Here is an 18,002-nt window from a genome sequence, read left to right as displayed (position 1 = left end):
AGCGGGAGGAAAGGGGCAGGAAATGGGATGTTGCCACCGCCTAGTCTGCGGGGATGCGCCGTGCGCGGCCGCGGCCGCTCTGACAGCCCGGGGAACGTGGCTGCGCGCTCGGAACCGAGCCACCTCTGCTCCGCGGCACCCGCTCGGGAGAAAACAGATCTCCGTTTGACTCGCATCAGCCGCCGCTCGCGACGCCGCGTGTGCACATTTGCATGAGCTGGATCCCGAACGCTCGGACGGATCCCGTCCGGTCCGGCCGGGATCCACCCCGCCGCCTTTTGCAGCCCGCCCCAGCCATTATTTTATTTACCAAACGCTCGTATCCCTCCGCAGGGTCAGAGAGTATTTTGTGGAAATAGTCAAATGTTGGCGTCGCGTCCTCGGCCGCGATGTCTTCTCGGTAAACACCAACAGTCGTGATGTTGCTCGGCCGTTCGGTTCCGAACGTTTGGGTCGGCTTCGGGACGGAGCGCGGGCCGTAGTTGCTGGAAGGGGAGGCGGATCTAGTTTTTAAGGAGCCCAGAGGGGGTGTGCTGCGGTGCCACTTATCATTAGATATGGCCACTGTTACAGAGCGCAGCGAAACGTCATCTTCAACTTAATTTCCCGATATTTCAGGCCCGTTTCCCGGCTCGGCCGCTCCCGTGGATGGGATGTCATTTTCGGAATGCCGATTTTGATTCTCCCGGCGTTCGGAGGCGGTCGTCGCTGCGTGGCAGGCTGACTGCGAGAGTCTTCGGAGTGGCCGCTCGGTCCCGCAGCTCGTCGATGCTGAAGAAAATAGAGCCAGTCGCCAACCGAGCGGTCGGCATCCGACGTCGGCGTCGCGCTTCGGGGTAACGGCGCACTCGCCGAGGGCCCACCGCAAAGTTTCCGCGCGGAGCCTGGACGTTTGCAGCCGCCCGGGACTTTGGGGGGTGCGTTGCTCCTGCGTGTCGGATTGTTGCCCATGGACTTGGGTGGCTAACAGCAACTAGCTAAATAAGCCAACTCGTGAGACGACAGCTGTCATTGGAGAAAGGAAAGTGATCCCCGATGCGTCTGCCAGCGAAGTGCTTTCCCCTTGGATTTGCGCCGTCTTAACTTTCCATCAAATGGGCAAAGTTTGGAATAACATTGCAACGTTGGAATATAATGATATGCATAATGCATTTCTGAGGATCGCAGTGTGGCTTCATTGGAGAGAAGCTAGCTAGCTCCTTTAGCTCGCTGGCTAGTTGGGTGATAAAAGTGCGACGTTTCATTCCCCAGTATTTCGGACATGAAGAGGATAACTGGAGGTTCCTAGGGCTGGAAGGTAAGCCTCGCTAAGGTGCTAAAATGTGTGGCATGTTGGATAAATGTTGGACTTCCCCTCCTGGGCTGAAGCTGAGCCAACATCTCCCTCTCGCCTGATGGCTGTTCTCGGGCGCTTGGCTTTCATGACTGTTCCACGGGAGGGAACCTTCGGTAGAACCGTTCTCGGAACCTCGCCTCACCAGAGCCCCAGCGTCTGGTGATGGGTGCCAGTGGCCCAGAGGCGACCCGCCGAACCGAGCGGAGAAAGAAATGCCTACGTCATTCCAGAAGGCATCATTCTCACTTTTCGTGCGGCTCCCAGAACAGTTCCGTCTCACCGAGGAGACCGAGCCTTTGTGTGTGCAGCACCGAAGCCCAGCGGGCTGCACCCAGCCTGGCGACCCGGCCAGCCTCGTTCCTGCTCGGTGTCCATTGTTGTCGCAACACCGTTGCCCCCCCCCCCCTCAACTGTTCGGCGGGTCGGGTTGTGTTTTGTGTTCTGGACGTTAGCTTAGTCAGGGCGACTTGAGCAACTCGGGGCACACACAGGTAACCTGTTTGAGCCCCCGGTTGCCTCGCTGGCTCCCTCCGAAGCCGCGTCCCTCCTGGGATCCGCGCTCGCATACGAGCCGCTCGTCAGCGTCCTTCATCTTTTATTGATCCCGTCCGGATGATGTCAGTGTCGCTTTTGTCTGTGGTCGTCCGAGAAACGGCGACAGAGTTCAACACAACAGGCTAGCACCACTTAGCTGTGCGCAACTTCTTTGTGCTTGACTTGACGGTCCACCTAGCTAGCTACCGCTAGCCATGCTAGCTGCAGTTAGCCACCGCTGCAGCTAGCATGGCTCCAGTTGTGCTCCACTCCACGAGCTGCCTGCTCCTAGGAGGCTCCCCTAAACGTGGATGTGCTTTTATGGATATATATAATATATATATGGTGGTTACCCAGCTCACTGTGACCAGATCCCTTGATGATGCCAGGATCCCCCCTCGGATCCCTGTTTTTCTTCACCAGGGATGCTGGAGGTCTTATTGTGCTAATGAGACGGGTGTTATTGGACCAGCACCTGTCCGTGGAGCCTGCGGGCAGGTGAGGGCTGCTCCTGGCACCAGGGCGGAACCGCAGGTCCATACATTATCTTCTCATCTGGGTTCAGCTTGTAATTACAGCGTAATACACAGGTGATTAGCAGGGATGTAAATCTGTTGGGATGCTGCTTGAAGACAGTGATCCTGTGGATCTGAATGCCCCCCGGGGGGGTGGAGGCTTCATATGGTGGCACCTCTGAACTGGTTAAACTGACCTGGTTAAACTGACCTGGTTAATCTGAACTGGTTGGCCAGTTTGTGACTGGTTTAGTGATACTGGAGCTGCTAACGGTGCCGCGGCGGCGGCAAGATGGCCGCACGCCGCCTGGGAAGGAGGAGCTCTGGGTCCGGTTCACCCGTGTCACCGTTCAGCCGGGCCTCGCTGGTGACGGGCGCAGTCACGTGCACGGGACCAGCGGCTGGAGGAACCTCGGAGAGACGCCAAAACCCCTCAAAACATCTCTGTCGCCGTGGAAACGGTTGAGAAACGCTCACCGACTCTGCCAGCGGCAACGTTGATCCCACAATATTAAACCGGTTTTTCCGCCTCGGAAGTCCGAGTCTCGGATCAGGTCAACAGAGGGACGTCGGTGGCGCCGAGTGGCGCCCGAACGGTCTGCGGACGATCACCTTGGAGATGTAACGTGGGGCGCGTGCACGTGTTCCACTTCACGTGCACACCTGTCCCGTCAGTGCGGAACATCCTGGAGAAATGGTTCTTAAATATTCCCCCTCCGATCCAGTGGGGTGTGTGTGTGTGTGTGCGTGTGTGTGTGTGTGTTGTGACTCCCGGCCAGGCCACACCCCCCCCCCCGTGCCCCCCCCCCCCCCACAACACCTATTTCCCATCTGCTTCGCCATGTTCTCCCCACGCACGGCCTCCGTGCGTTCGAGGCGCTGTCATCCCGCCGTCGGCAGAGCGTGAAGGGGAAACCTGAACGGGCGCCGCGTGGAGGGGGCGGGGCCATCGTCCTGGTCACAGCTGGTGTCCGGGGCGAGCGGACACCAGGAAACACGCCGCCACAACGTAGTGAAGCATGATGTCGTCTTTCTGTTTCAGAATGTCATCAGAGGAGAAGACTGTGGAGCCCTCTGACCAGGGAACCTCGCCGCCCTCCAGCAGTGTTGGGGCGGCGTCCACAGGAAGCCCCGCCCACCCGGACAAGCGCCCTCGTGGTCGACCACGCAAGGATGCTTGTGCCCTTCTGCCCCAGGCGCCACCCTCGTCCATGTCTAAGAACAGGAAAAAGTACGTGGGTTTGGCTCTCGTCTCAGAATCGGTGTTTCAGCCCGCCGCCGTTGGCGTGCAGCTGGTTTCCTGGTCGTTTTAAGCTCCTCCCCAACACGGAGTCGAGGCGTGAGGCGCAGTCAAGCGTGTGACGCTTCCTCAGCATGATGCAGCAGTTCTGCCTGGACGGCTGCTTCAGGGAGAAGCTTCAGAAGGGTGCACGTCTGCTAGCGCACGTTAGCATGTAGCAGAACAGCCGAGAGCGTTCCCTTGCTCTCATCGCTGGCCTGATGTGCACGCGCCTGGCCCGATGTGCACGCGCCTGGCCCGATGTGCACGTGCCTAGCCCGATGTGCACGTGCCTGGCCCGATGTGCACGTGCCTAGCCCGATGTGCTGTAGTCTCCTTCATGGAAGAAGCTGCGTGCACGGAAGATGTCTGGAAGCTCTCGTGCACGGTGACTCGGTGGCCCCACCCCCCCTGCTGGCGGAGCCTGGAATCGACTCCCTGCCAGGTTTTCCCGGCAGCCCTGCGAGCTGGGACTTCTTTCTCCGGCATTATTTCCATCTTTTCCTCGTCTCCTCGCTGGGACCGTCAGGATTTGGGCCGCCCGCCCCGGGCCAGCAGGCCCGAATGGCACCGCTCACACCGAGTGTGTGTAGCAGCGTTACACACCCACTGTTGTGTAGCGCCCGACCTTTAACCCTTCGGGGGGTTCCAGGTCCAGTTCTGGGTGTTCCGGTCTGGGATCTAAACGTGGGAGTCGTCTGTAGGCAGATGTTGGTGGTGTTCCTCTGCAGTGGTCCAACCAAAGCCCAGCCTCAGTTCTGGTTCCGCCCCCCCCCCCCCCTCCCCCATGGTTATTATCCATGAATGGTTTCCACCCAGTTTGCTGCTGGTGACCAAGTTTGACCAGTTTAGCAGCGTCCCAGCATCATTAGCTAACCTGCACCGATCCGGTCTGTGCCGGTCTGGCCCCTCCCCCATCACCTCCGCACCCACGAGGCGTTCAGGCCCCCACCGCTGGGTCTCTATTCAAGTTAAAGTTCTGCCCATTATCTTGGACGTGTCGGCATCCAGCACACGTTATACAGGTGTATGGTGTGTGTGTGTGTGTTTACAGGTGTACCTACAGGTGTATGGTGTGTGTGTGTGTGTGTGTGCAGGTGTACCTACAGGTGTATCGTGTGTGTGTGTGTACAGGTGCACCTACAGGTGTATGGTGTGTGTACAGGTGTAGCACCGTCCTGGCCTGGCAGTGTACAGTTTGCTCACCATACTGGGGACAGACTGGTGTTTGGGTACTGACCATCTCTCCAGGAGACTAGTTATGGGTTAACATGTGATGCCTCGGCTCTGTGAAGCACCTTTATCACTCACTGTCAAGTCTTGGACTGGTGCTGGTAAACTGGTGCTAGTAAACTGGTTGTGATAACCTGGTGCTGGTAAACTGGTGCTGATAAACTGGTTGTGGTAAACTGGTTGTGATAACCTGGTGCTGGTAAACTGGTGCTGGTAAACTGGTGCTGGTAAACTAGTTGTGATAACCTGGTGCTGGTAAACTGGTTGTGATAACCTGGTGCTGGTAAACTGGTGCTGGTAAACTGGTTGTGATAACCTGGTGCTGGTAAACTGGTGCTCCGGCCCAGCTGATGTTCAGGTGAGCGTGAGCCGCACTGGTCACGTCTCAGTCAACACTGGTAACGTGTCCCACAACAACAGACAGGTTTATTCCGGTACCGGGGGACTTGGGTTATCAGGTGGGAACGAGCGTGCTGACCCGTGTTGCCTTGGTGACGCTGGCACATCCCATAGTTTGGCTCTTTCACCGTTACATTTGTTGGGTACATTTATTTAGGGAATAACTGGGAATATCAGCTTCTGGAGCGCCGTCTGTCTGCTGATCTTCATGTTCCCATGATGCCTCTTCCTTCACATCCTGGGTCAGGTCTCTGGTCTCCAGGTCTCTGGTCTCCTGGTCTCCAGGTCTCTGGTCTCAGGTCTCTGGTCTCTGGTCTCCAGGTCTCTGGTCTCCAGGTCTCTGGTCTCCAGGTCTCCTGGTCTCCAGGTCTCTGGTCTCAGGTCTCTGGTCTCCAGGTCTCTGGTCTCCAGGTCTCTGGTCTCCAGGTCTCCAGGTCTCTGGTCTCTGGTCTCCTGGTCTCTGGTCTCTTGGTCTCTGGTCTCCTGGTCTCTGGTCTCTGGTCTCCTGGTCTCAGGCCTCTGGTCTCCTGGTCTCAGGTCTCAGGTCTTCAGATCTCAGGTCTCCAGGTCTCCAGGTCTCAGGTCTCCTGGTCTCCAGGTCTCTGGTCTCCAGGTCTCTGGTCTCAGGTCTCAGGTATCTGGTCTCCTGGTCTCCAGGTCTCTGGTCTCCTGGTCTCCAGGTCTCTGGTCTCCTGGTCTCCAGTTCTCTGGTCTCTTGGTATCTGGTCTCCAGGTCTCTGGTCTCCTGGTCACTGGTCTCCTGGTCTCAGGCCTCTGGTCTCCTGGTCACTGGTCTCCTGGTCTCCAGGTCTCTGGTCTCCTGGTCACTGGTCACTGGTCTCCTGGTCTCAGGCCTCTGGTCTCCTGGTCTCCAGGTCTCTGGTCTCTGGTCTCCTGGTCACTGGTCTCCTGGTCTCCTGGTCTCAGGCCTCTGGTCTCCTGGTCACTGGTCTCCAGGTCTCTGGTCTCTCCTGGTCACTGGTCTCCTGGTCTCAGGCCTCTGGTCTCCTGGTCTCCTGGTCTCTGGTCTCCTGGTCACTGGTCTCCTGGTCTCAGGCCTCTGGTCTCCAGTCTCCAGGTCTCTGGTCTCCAGGTCTCCAGGTCTGTGGTCTCCAGGTCTCTGGTCTCTGGTCTTCAGGTCTCTGGTCTCTGGTCTCTGGTCTCTGGTCTCCAGGTCTCTGGTCTGGTCTCCCAGTACTCGGCCTCCCAGCCACCTCCGCGCCACCATTCCAGCTGTGACATGATGTGACCCTCAGCTGTGGCTCCTCTCACCTCTCCTTTCTCCCCCTGCAGGGGTCGCACCAGGGGCAGGGCTGTTGTGGATGAGGAGGACAGCATGGACGGGACTGAGATAACCGAGTCCATCGGCCCTCAGGACACAGGTGAGGCTCTTCTTCGTGTGTGCACGTCTGTTGTGTCTGTAGTGATGTTGGAGGCCCTCCCCTGCAGGCTCGGGGGGGGGTTCCACTCCAGGTGGACCTTCTCTCCTGCAGAACGAGGGGGGGTTCCACTCCAGGTGGACCTCTCCCCTGCAGGCATTGGGGGGCGGGGTCCACTCCAGGTGGACCTTCTCCCCTGCAGAACGAGGGGGGGTTCACCCAGGTGGACCTTCTCTCCTGCAGGCACTGGGGGGGTTCCATTCCAGGTGGACCTTCTCCCCTGCAGAACGAGGGGGGGTTCCACTCCAGGTGGACCTTCTCCCCTGCAGGCATCGGGGGGGGTTCCACTCCAGGTGGACCTTCTCCCCTGCAGAACGAGGGGGGGTTCCACTCCAGGTGGACCTTCTCCCCTGCAGCATTGGGGGGCGGGGTCCACTCCAGGTGACCTTCTCCCCTGCAGAACGAGGGGGGGTTCCACTAAAGGTGGACCTTCTCCCCTGCAGGCATCAGGGGGGGGTTCCACTCCAGTTGGACCTTCTGTCCTGCAGGCATCTGAGGGGGTTCCACTCCAGTTGGACCTTCTCCCCTGCAGCATCAGGGGGGGGGGTTCCACTCCAGGTGGACCTTCTCCCCAGCAGAACGAGGGGGGGGAGCCTTCAGAGCTCTTTGGAAGGGTGGATCCTGAGCTACAAAGCTGCGCTGGTCCTGTTTTCCCTCCCTCTCCTCCTCCCATGGCTCCTCCTGCTCCTCAGACGGGCACTGAGGAGCAGTGGAGAGAGCCCAAGGCTAATGCCCTCTAAAAGCTTTTTAGAATCCCATCAGTCTCTCCAGACCCATTTATGCTCTTTTTATGTGTGTGCATCACGTCATGTGATCATGCCTCCATTCTCCTGGCCTGGTGGAGCTCTCCAGCCTTGGAATTCCACTGAATTCCAGCTTTTTTGACAGGTTTAGCAGTTCATTCCTCAGCGTTTCATTCACTCCACTGCTCCAAAAACCCCAAAAACCTGCCCGTTCGGTTATCTGCTGACAGAGGAGCCTAAATTAACGACACCTCAGTGGCTGCTAATGGAGCGTCTGCCTAGAGCCTCCTGACGGCGGCACCAGGGACGTGTTTCCTGTGATTACAACTCCAGCCTTTTCCTGGTCACTTGGGCGTCCTGACTGGGAATAAAACCGTCCTGCTAACATTTTGAACCCGTGCAGATTCCAGGTTTATGGCGATGGCTGCCTGAGCGTCATTAGCTCTTCGTCTCACCTGCAGAAACACCAATCCAGCACGTGGAAGCTGTGGAAGTGGTGACCACAGAGGTGACGGAGGAGGACGGGCCCTCTTCCCCTCTACCCCAGAGCCCTCCAGCTGGGACGTCCGTCGGACCAGCTGTCCCAGAGAGTAGAGAAGTCAAAAGCAGGTCAGTAAAGACGAAACTCCCAGAAAACCCAGTTTGTTTGCTCATTTATTAGCGTGGTTGCTAAACACTGTTGCTTCCCTGACGTATCTGCTCAACCGTGCAAAGCAACTAACTTTTTACTGATTTTTTAACCCTCACATCTACGTTATTTGTCTTATTTCAATGAAACGATGACGTTGCCCCCCCCATCATGAATGCATCTTCTTTCCTCCGTATTGGACCCTCGTTAGCTTGCAGGCAGGTGACTCTTAGCATCCGTTTCTGTCCTCCAGGGAGCGTCTCTGTGCCTTCTGTTACTGTGGTAGCCGTAGCCTCTTGGGTCAGGGGGACCTGCAAGTGTTCGGTATCGCACCTCAGCTTGAAGCACTCTTCAGCAACAAGGACGGAGGAGGCTCGGCGAGCGATAGCGGCGATGGCGATAAGACCACTCAGCCAAAAATGCCTGGAGAGACCACCTCAGGACAGAGAGCAAAGACGAAGTAAGTTGGCCGGGTGTGTAGTGGTGGTCGAGGAGGGGAAAAGGCCGTCATAAGCAAATTCACCGTATGGCTAAGCTAGGATGCTCTGGGGCTGGAGCTCCTAATTGTGATGAGATGCCTCCTGAAACTGTCTCCATTTCTCTACCCCTGCTCTTCCACACGTGTGTAGCATATCCTTACGCTAGCTGGCAGCGCTTCTCTCTCTTATGGCGGCGTTTTCGCTCTAAATGTGTTTCAGTGGGTCTGAAAGCTGTGAGGAAGAACCAGAGCGCACCAGTGGTGTTTTGGACGAGCTGTCTCACGTTGGCCTCCCTCCACATCTCAACGTCCAGTCTCTCTTTGAGTCGGGTAAAAACATAGTCAACACGTCTATTGGTCAGTACGCAGTGAAAGATGCACTCCTGAATGCACCGTTTGCTGACCCTCCAGGGCAATGCTGGGCACATCAGAGCTGTGCCTTGTGGTCTGAGGGGGTTCGTCAGGGCGAGGGACAATCTCTGCTTAATGTGGACAGAGCCATATACTCAGGGAGCACAAAGGTGAGTCGGACGAGCCGTGTGTGGACTAATGGGCCTTCCTAGCATGTTAATGTGCCGCAGCAGCATGAAGCGGGTCTTCATGAGGCAATGGGAAGCTGATGGATCAGACTGACTGGTAAAGGTCGACCTGGCAGCGTGGATCTGTCAGCTGTGAAATGGAAAAGGTCACGCCACTCAGCGAGGCTGAGCTCTCATGGTAGCTTAGCCCTCGCAGCCCTCCGAGTGTGTCGGGAGCCCATCAGCACTTCCTCCGCTCCTTCTCAAGAGCAGCCACACGGGGAACCTTCCAGGCTCTGGCATAATTGTGATCATCACGGGGTTAAAATGGATTTACTAAAGATTTAGACTTAAGTGATCACTCCCAAAGAGAAATTAAAGGATTGAGTAGTTTATGCCTCTGTTGCAGGTGCCGTCAAATAAACTGGTGTTAAGGGTTTATTGTTTCCATCATTAAATGTGCCGATTGTAACCGTGTCAAAGACACATAATGAATGATTTTGCTCTTTCTGCAGCACTGTGCATATTGTAAGCGCCTTGGAGCATCCATTAAGTGCTGTGCTGAAGGATGTGCTCAACTCTACCATTACCCCTGTGCGGGGGCAGCTGGAACCTTTCAGGATATCAGGAGTTTCTCGCTTCTCTGCCCAGAACACACCGAACAGGCCATTCACAAATGTACGCTCCCTACGGCCGTCGTCTTACCTGCACACGCAATAAGAAGTTCCTCGCCACCGCCTGAGATTAACTGGCTGTTTTGGGTTTTTCTTTGCCTAGTTGTAGATGATGTACATTGCACGCTGTGTGATAGCCCAGGGGACCTGCTGGACCAGCTCTTCTGCACCAGTTGTGGTCAGCATTACCACGGGACATGCTTGGATATGGCCGTGACCCCTCTGAGAAGGGCAGGGTGGCAGTGCCCCGAGTGTAAAATCTGCCAGACGTGCATGTGAGTCTCTTTGCCTCCCGCTGCTACTGTATCTGCTATATTGGTTTAAGCTTAAATTCTGAATGCAGTATTAAAGGGATGTTAAAAGGACTTTTGTTGTTTGTGTGAAAGTTCAGATTTCCACACTACATATTTGTCACATTGTGTAATTTCACACTCAAATTACACAACATTGTAATTTGAGAAGCAAATATGTAGCGGTAGGCTGAGCATGGACATCCTGGTGAGGTTTTAAGCATTTGGGTTAACATTACCATGAGCTTGAAGGGTGGAAACCTCACAGTCTGCTCGTGTAAAGACACTTCTAGTAGGTCTGATTTAATCAAACCAAACCTGGTGTTTGCCCACACTCGGGGGGGAAACACCGACTCTTACCATGGACCTCAGCTGAGTGGAGCCTAAACCTTAGATTTGTTGATTTTTGTTGGAAAGGTTCCATGTTCCAAACCCTTTTTCTTCTCTGCAGGAACCCAGGAGAGGACACTAAGATGCTTGTATGTGACATGTGTGACAAAGGCTACCATACCTTCTGTCTGCAACCTGCTATCGACTCTCTTCCTACCAACGGATGGAGATGTAAGGTAGGACAACCTTGGCAGATGGGAACTTTGGTGCTCTGCTGATGGAAATAGCGCAGTCTGTGCAACAAAGCCCCCTACCTGCTGCAGGATTAGCCTGCTGCTGCTGCTACTGTTGCTGCTGCTGCTACTGCTGCTGCTACTGTTGCTGCTGCTGCTGCTGCTGCTACTGTTGCTGCTGCTGCAGCTGCTGCTGCTGTGGCTGCAGCTGCTGCTGCTGTGGCTGCTGCTGGTGCTGCTGCAGCTGTGCTGCTGCTGCTGTGGCTGCAGCTACTGCTGCTACTGCTGCTGCTACTGTTGCTGCTGCTGCTGTGGCTGCAGCTGCTGCTGCTGCTGTTGCTGCTGCTACTGCAGCTGGTGCTGCTGCTGCAGCTGGTGCTGCTGCTGCAGCTGCTGCTGCTACTGTTGCTGCTGCTGCTGCAGCTGGTGCTGCTGCTGCAGCTGCTGCTGCTGTGGCTGCTGCTGGTGCTGCTGCTGCTGCTGTGGCTGCAGCTACTGCTGCTGCTGCTACTGTTGCTGCTGCAGCTGGTGTTGTGGCTGCAGCTGGTGCTGCTGCTGCTACTGTGGCTGCTGCTACTGTTGCTGCTGCAGCTGCAGCTGGTGCTGCTGTGGCTGTTGCTGCTGCTGTGGCTGCAGCTGGTGCTGGTTTTGGTGACCCTCAAAATTAATCTTGGCTCGTTGTGAACCAGTAGTGCCCATGCATGCTGATGATCGCTTGAATTGAGGATCTGGAACCCCCATTTTGTCTCTGTGACATTTGCTGCGTTACAAGGAAATGTGGGATAGAGCCTGCGTTCAAATGCGTGCACGCTGGGGGCTTCTCTCCCTGTCGTGGTTTGTGCTTCTCATGCTTCTAAAATGACTCACATAGCCAAGTCTTTAAGGCCTCAGTTGCACTGTCATGAGTATTTCCACCCATGTGAATGAGTCTTTTTGCTCTAAATGAATATCTGTTTCTGTAAAAACAATATAAAAAGATCCTTAATTTACTGCCCAAGTCCAGTACCTCAGAAAATTGCATTTATTGGAGTGGATTTTCAGGGTCGCACTAATAAAAAAAGACTATTTTTGCTCTTTAGAACTGCAGAGTGTGTGTTCAGTGTGGAACGCGGAGCAGCAAGCAGTGGCATCACACAAGCCTGCTGTGTGAGATCTGCGTCCAGAACCAGGACCCTGCTCTGTGCTGCCCGGTGTGTGCCTGCACTCTGGACCCTGAGCATCAAAAAGATCTCCTCTTGTGCCACATTTGTAAACGGTAAGACAAAGGAATAATCTGCTTCTGTGTGTCAGACCCAAACGATCTGCTTACGTCACACCCCGACACAACCTTCCTGCGTTCTTCATTCAGATGGTTACACCTGGAGTGTGAGCGTCAGCACTCGGGCCGAGCAGAAATCCACCCCAGAGAAGACTACGTTTGTTCCAGCTGTCGGTGTCCTGCTGCGGAGCAGACGGAGGACGTGGACGCAGGCCCAGAGCTCACCTCTCAGCCCGCCTCCATGCACACGGACCCTGAGACCGACCAGCAGCCGGCCAAAAAGCACACAGACCTTGAGTTTGGCACGCAGCCGCCCCCCCAAATGCACAACGACCCCAAACCCCAGTTACTCGCCGTTCCAACGCACTCGGACCCAGAGCCTGCTCAGGCCGCCGTCCAGGAGGAGGAGCTGGACACGTCAGCCTCAAAGCCTGGTGGGTGTTTCCTCCAGTGGCTCTGGTCTTGCAGCATTCTAGCTGCATTATGGGGTTTGTCACATGCTTGGAGCTCCGCGGGAGTTTGGTAGTTTGGGCCAAACAAAGTTGCATTTCAGGTGTTGCAGACGATTTCCTTTGATTAAGAATCTTCTTCATTCAACACTCTTCTACTAGTGACAGACTAAAGAGCTTTACTGTGAAACTGTAGTTCTGAAGTCCAGTGTGCTAACTAATAACTAGTACTGATAACTAATAACTACGAGCTGCGGTCCAGGTGAAGGAGACGGTGCCTCAGACAGACCTGTGCCAGTGTTGTCTCAGGTTGTGAAACTCTCCATCCTGTCAATGTGAAATTGGAGCCAAAGGATTTTACATGATTCTGTTTTTCTATGGAAACATCAAATAATCAGTTTTTGGTGGAACTTCCAGCATTTTTGCAGCTGTGTTAATATTCAAAGTGTCATTGCCTGCTGCCTTACCTCTGCTTCAGCCCCGCGCTTCAGCCCCGCGCTTCAGCCCCGTGCTTCAGCCCCGTGCTTCAGTGCAGCGCTTCAGCCCCGCGCTTCAGCCCCGCGCTTCAGCCCCGCGCTTCAGCCCCGTGCTTCAGTGCAGCGCTTCAGCCCCGTGCTTCAGTGCAGCGCTTCAGCCCCGTGCTTCAGTGCAGCGCTTCGGCCCCGCGCTTCAGTGCAGCGCTTCAGTGCAGCGCTTCAGCCCCGTGCTTCAGTGCAGTGCTTCAGTGCAGCGCTTCGGCCCCGTGCTTCAGTGCAGCGCTTCAGCCCCGTGCTTCAGTGCAGCGCTTCAGTGCAGCGCTTCAGCCCCGCGCTTCAGTGCAGCGCTTCAGTGCAGCGCTTCAGCCCCGTGCTTCAGTGCAGCGCTTCAGTGCAGCGCTTCAGCCCCGTGCTTCAGTGCAGCGCTTCAGCCCCGTGCTTCAGTGCAGCGCTTCGGCCCCGTGCTTCAGCCCCGTGCTTCAGTGCAGCGCTTCAGTGCAGCGCTTCGGCCCCGTGCTTCAGTGCAGCGCTTCGGCCCCGTGCTTCAGCGCAGCGCTTCGGCCCCGTGCTTCAGCGCAGCGCTTCAGTGCAGCGCTTCAGCCCCGCGCTTCAGCCCCGTGCTTCATCCCTGTGCTTCAGTGCAGCGCTTCAGCCCCGTGGAGAAGCTTCAGGAACCCCCACTGCCCCCACTGTCTCCACCACACTCTCCCAGAGAGACTGCCTTCCCTACTAACCCTTCCATCAGCTCCGTTGGCTCATCCATGATTCCCACAGTTCCACCTTCTCCACCATATAAATGTGCTGGTACCAGCTTTTTCCCGTGGACCTGCATCTCCACATCTGGAAAGGCTGTGTGTTTCTTTCTTTTTTCACAGATGTGCTCTTGAATACATCAAACAGGTGGTTTATGCTTTCGCTGCTTCATTAATACGTTTGCCTGCATATCAGATGTCAGTTTGCTTTACTTTAGTCCAACAGGCCTCTTGTGCTCTAACCTTTCTGTCCAGGTAATATAAATTAGCCACAAAATACTTTTATTGATTTAGAGAACCACAAGTTTAGTTGCTCGTGTCAAAGGAGACCCTCTGATTTCCTCCAGCTGTTGGTTGGATCGGTGTTGATAGACGGGCTCCAGGAATACAAATGAAATTTTGTTTTTGGATATTTGTGCTCGGCTTGACACTGCGAACATATTTTCATGTGCCTGCCCTGATTAAAGACATGATCCAGACCTCTTCATCACCCGTCACGACTGGTCACGACTGGTCACGACCGGTCCCCACTCAGGGCTTAATAGCAGACGTGTCGTCGCTCAGCTGCCAGTTGTGGCTGAGAGCAAACCTGTGAATGGAGTTAGGCCCGGCTTAGGCCCCCCAAGTGTTAATGAAAGCTCTGTATTCAGCTCCATCTTTCGCTCTTTAACTGTAGGAGTTGTAGGAAGCGAGTGTGAATGAGTACGTGTGTTGAGCCCGCTCAATAGTTGAAGGCTTGAGACGGTCTGAGGCTCATATCCTAATTGACTTTTTGGCATCGGCACCGGATGAGCACCTGCAAGCTGCACAGTCATGAGCTCAGAGCACACAGACCCTGGGATGTCGGTTGCCAGGGCAACCCCCTTCCCTGGCAGAGATGCTTAGCAGGTGCATGCGTGTATCAGAAACAGTGTGACATGGGAACCGGTGGGCTGAAATGGTGGGCCCCTCATTAAGAGGCTGCTAGGTGGAATAATGCCTTGATGTATGGGAGCCCTTTTGCCTGGAATGAGGGCTACTATTCATGCTAGATGGGCTAAATGTATTGACATGTCTAAAACAAAAGTAAGTTAGTAGTAAAAATGGATTGTTTGTGCTCTTTAACACTGTAGTGGCCGTGTGGCCGACACTTAAAGAAGCCAGCTGGATACAGGGAAGAGGATTATCTGGGAGCCTTCAGTTGTAAAAATGACCAATATTCATGATGGTAAATGTTCAGGCGCTTACACAGACCAGCAGTCCACCGACCAGGAGGGATCCCCACAGATTGTCTGAACGCGATAGTAACAGCTTTGTGGGCGTAGAGATAAGCACCGAGAGAGGGGGAAGGAAGAGGGGATGTCTTCAGAATGTTGTTGCATCTCCTAAAATCCAGATAATTGTTAAGTACATAACGTGATATCTCTTTAACGTTGTGTTCCAGATGTCTCGGCGGGATTAGACCTCGAGAGGGAGCCTACTCCAGTCAGTGAAAGCCCAGCAGAATTTAAAACAGGTTTGTGTTTGTTCGACATCATCCACATAGTTTACTAGAATTAAGACTGGGCTGAGAAGCAGAGGGTTCTCGGTTCGAGACCCGGAAGGTGTATAAGTGAACTGTGTGAGTGATGGGGCGTAATGTAGCGCTTCAGACCTGAACAGCTGCCTTTCTTCATGCAGACACAAGAGCAGCAAGTACCTCCACGGAGACGTCCACATCTGCAGTGGCCCCCAAGCAGGAACCCGAGTCCTTTCCAGTCGGGCCCTCTCTGGAGTCACCACCTACACAGGATGCCACATCAGTCAAGCCAGCAAAGACAGAGGTCTGCTCTGCAGAGGGTCTGGTCATTTTCAGCACAAAGGATAGTAAGGCCATCATCCCAACCACCAAAGAACCAAGTACTACGTCAGGACCGTGCACAGAGCAACCAATGGAGGTGTCATTATCTGCGCCTTTGAAAGCCGATGATGTCGGCGGTTCTTTCATGGAAGGCGTTCAGAAAGAATTTCTCAAGGAAAAGGTTGAGGGGGCTTTTTACAGGAACCTTTCAGAGTCTGGTAAAGCCTTAGGATCTGGATCCTGTAAATCAGAGGAGAAGTCCACCGTTCAAGACATCAAGCCCAGTGTGTCACTGTCCAACCTGTCTTCGGAGGAGAGGCCACTGAAGACATCCGTGGAAAGATTAGCAGAAATGATCTCCTTTCCGTGTCACTCCTCCCCCCTGGGCCGAGGGGCCACTCCCAGGGAGCTGCTCCAGGCTCAGAGCCGACCTTTGCTGGGCGACCATAGCAGCGCAGTGCCAACCACCACACTTATACCCCTTCCCCCTAAAATTGGAATGGGAAAGCCAGCCATCACCAAGAGGAAGTTCTCCCCTGGGAGGCCACGGGTCAAGCAGGTGGGTTCCTCGCCGTCTCACAGAGCTCCGCTAATTTGCTTCACGTTTCTAAGCTTCTCTCCGCTTTCTTTACACACCCCGCCCGAGTCGTAATCCCGCGTGAGTGCAGGTCGATCCTTGGTGTCTTCTCGGGCCCCTTCCACCTTACAATCCAATCATCTTCGAGCAGATATGTTTTACATCTTGTTGTGCCTCCCCGCCTGTCTCCTGTAACCCCCTGTGACTGGATCTCAGGTTCCTGGTTCTTTAATAAATGTGGGGCTTTTCCTGGGTGAACCTCACTTGTTCTGTGTGACCCAGAGACACTGAATCATGCTCAGTCTCTTCTAACTCACGAGGCTCGTCTCTCTGATGAAGGTTGTAGCCAAGCTGTCCTGACGTGTGAGAACACGAAGCGTTCAGAGGGCAGTGTTGGTTCTTCTACTCCATGCATGCTGCACTATTATACACAGTGTCATCACTGTGCATGAGGCCACGGTACCAGTAGAAAGTGATCACAAGTGGCCCCTTTAGTGAGCAGACGTGAATAATCAGTGAAGATGCTTTGGGCCCGTCTTCTCCTCGTCTTGTCACTAACCACTGTGATGGGATCAGTCCAAGGTGGATTTGTTCAACACCAGGCTTCCTGTTTGGTTGAGACTGGAATGGTTGGAGGCAACGATGCATCTCGATTTATAGAACGTTACAGTTTTTATATATTTACTGCACGTAGATAAACATGGCAGCACGAGGGGCTGCCGATCCCCAGTGCATGAGCTGACCGGGGCTGATGTACCTGCTGCTTATACCCCAACCATGCATGAACCAACGCCAGGCTGCAGCTATTCCGTGTTCATGTCCACACGTGACGTCATTCCCTCCCTGTAAGATGAGTTTGCTACAGAACGCGGGTGCTCTCCATCCATTAGTTTTTATTTGCCACTTTGCTTTTCCGCTCGACTCTTTTCCCTTGATGCATCCCTGCGTGCTGTCGGCCCTCGGCACTTCCTCCTGTCAACAACAGACAGGCTTTCACGCTGAGATGACCTGGCCAGTTGTGCAGAGAATGCCTCGTGCACAGTTGTGTTCCTTAATATTGTCTCCAACGTGTGACACGTGCATGACACGTGCATGACGGCTCGCTGTATTGCACTTTAAGAGCAGATTCTTGCTTTCTGTTTTGGCATGTCGGGTGCTTCCTAACGCTGTGGACTATCACGTTCAGCCCAAAAGGCATTTCAAGCTCACCACATCTCTCTTAACATCTTTCTTGATATGTTTATTTTTTCTGAGCTGGCTTTGTTTTTAAGTTGCTGCATTTTGTCACCCTCTACTCCCTCCCTTTCTCTCACTCTCACCCACCCTCCCTTACCTAGGGTGCATGGAGTCCCCATAGCAGTGTGAGCTCCCCCTTGTCTTGGTCACCAGACCAGCCAGAGGGGTGGGATGTCCAAAAGACGAGGCAGTCCTCTGGCAGCCCCGGCTGGAGCATCAGAGTGGTAAATAATGTGGCTCATCGGAGACAGGAGGGCAGCAGCTGCCTCCTGTTGGCCTCTTTGCCCGAGTGACACGCGCCCTCCGAGTCTTCCTCAAAGTCACTGTCAACCACCCTCCACAACAATAAAGTTAACCGTGGCGTTCAAGTGAAGTCATCGTTATTTTAGTTCACCCTGTCACTCGGGCTGAAGTAGCGTATTAGGAGCTAACAAATGATTTGGATGCGTGTTTTAACAAAGTCAAACTGTCCTCTTTTGTCAGCACAGCCCTGCCGTGTCTCTTTGTTTTCCCCTCTTTTTGATATTGTGAAAAGTCTATGCACTTGGTTGCCATGGCGACAGGCCTGGCTGAAAGCGTCTTGAGGGTTAGATGTTGTGCTGCAGCAGGGCTCCACCTATGTTGAACATCTCTGTGCAGCGAGTCTATCAAGGGTGTGCAACACTGCCAGAGCTCATTTTCAGCTGAATTCCACGTCACCAGTGTTATTGATTGATAGTTATTGATGATATTTTGATCTCTGCTGACAACGTGCCACCATATTCATGCTCTGCATGACCTTTTTAAGATCTCTGCCTTGTTGAGCT

At 54.4% G+C, this 18,002-nt stretch overlaps 1 protein-coding gene across 1 annotated transcript in view; it reads left to right on the top strand.

Annotated features, from left to right (window-relative positions):
• Positions 1-234: 234 nt before the first annotated feature.
• The window catches only part of kmt2cb (lysine (K)-specific methyltransferase 2Cb), a 42,100-nt gene continuing 24,332 nt past the window's right edge, over positions 235-18,002 (top strand). Inside the window, 15 exon segments of the mRNA XM_057057742.1 lie at positions 235-1,297; positions 3,428-3,616; positions 6,590-6,678; positions 7,940-8,087; positions 8,360-8,566; positions 8,805-8,914; positions 8,996-9,105; positions 9,618-9,780; positions 9,880-10,051; positions 10,518-10,632; positions 11,709-11,884; positions 11,978-12,321; positions 14,988-15,059; positions 15,224-15,942; positions 17,298-17,420. Coding sequence (XP_056913722.1) covers positions 3,429-3,616; positions 6,590-6,678; positions 7,940-8,087; positions 8,360-8,566; positions 8,805-8,914; positions 8,996-9,105; positions 9,618-9,780; positions 9,880-10,051; positions 10,518-10,632; positions 11,709-11,884; positions 11,978-12,321; positions 14,988-15,059; positions 15,224-15,942; positions 17,298-17,420 — 2,736 coding nt within the window. The 5' untranslated portion in view covers positions 235-1,297; position 3,428.

The sequence above is a fragment of the Takifugu flavidus genome, chromosome 15 (genome assembly GCF_003711565.1).
Source record: "Takifugu flavidus isolate HTHZ2018 chromosome 15, ASM371156v2, whole genome shotgun sequence".
Lineage (NCBI taxonomy): Eukaryota > Metazoa > Chordata > Actinopteri > Tetraodontiformes > Tetraodontidae > Takifugu > Takifugu flavidus.
This window is presented reverse-complemented; position numbering and strand designations above follow the sequence as displayed.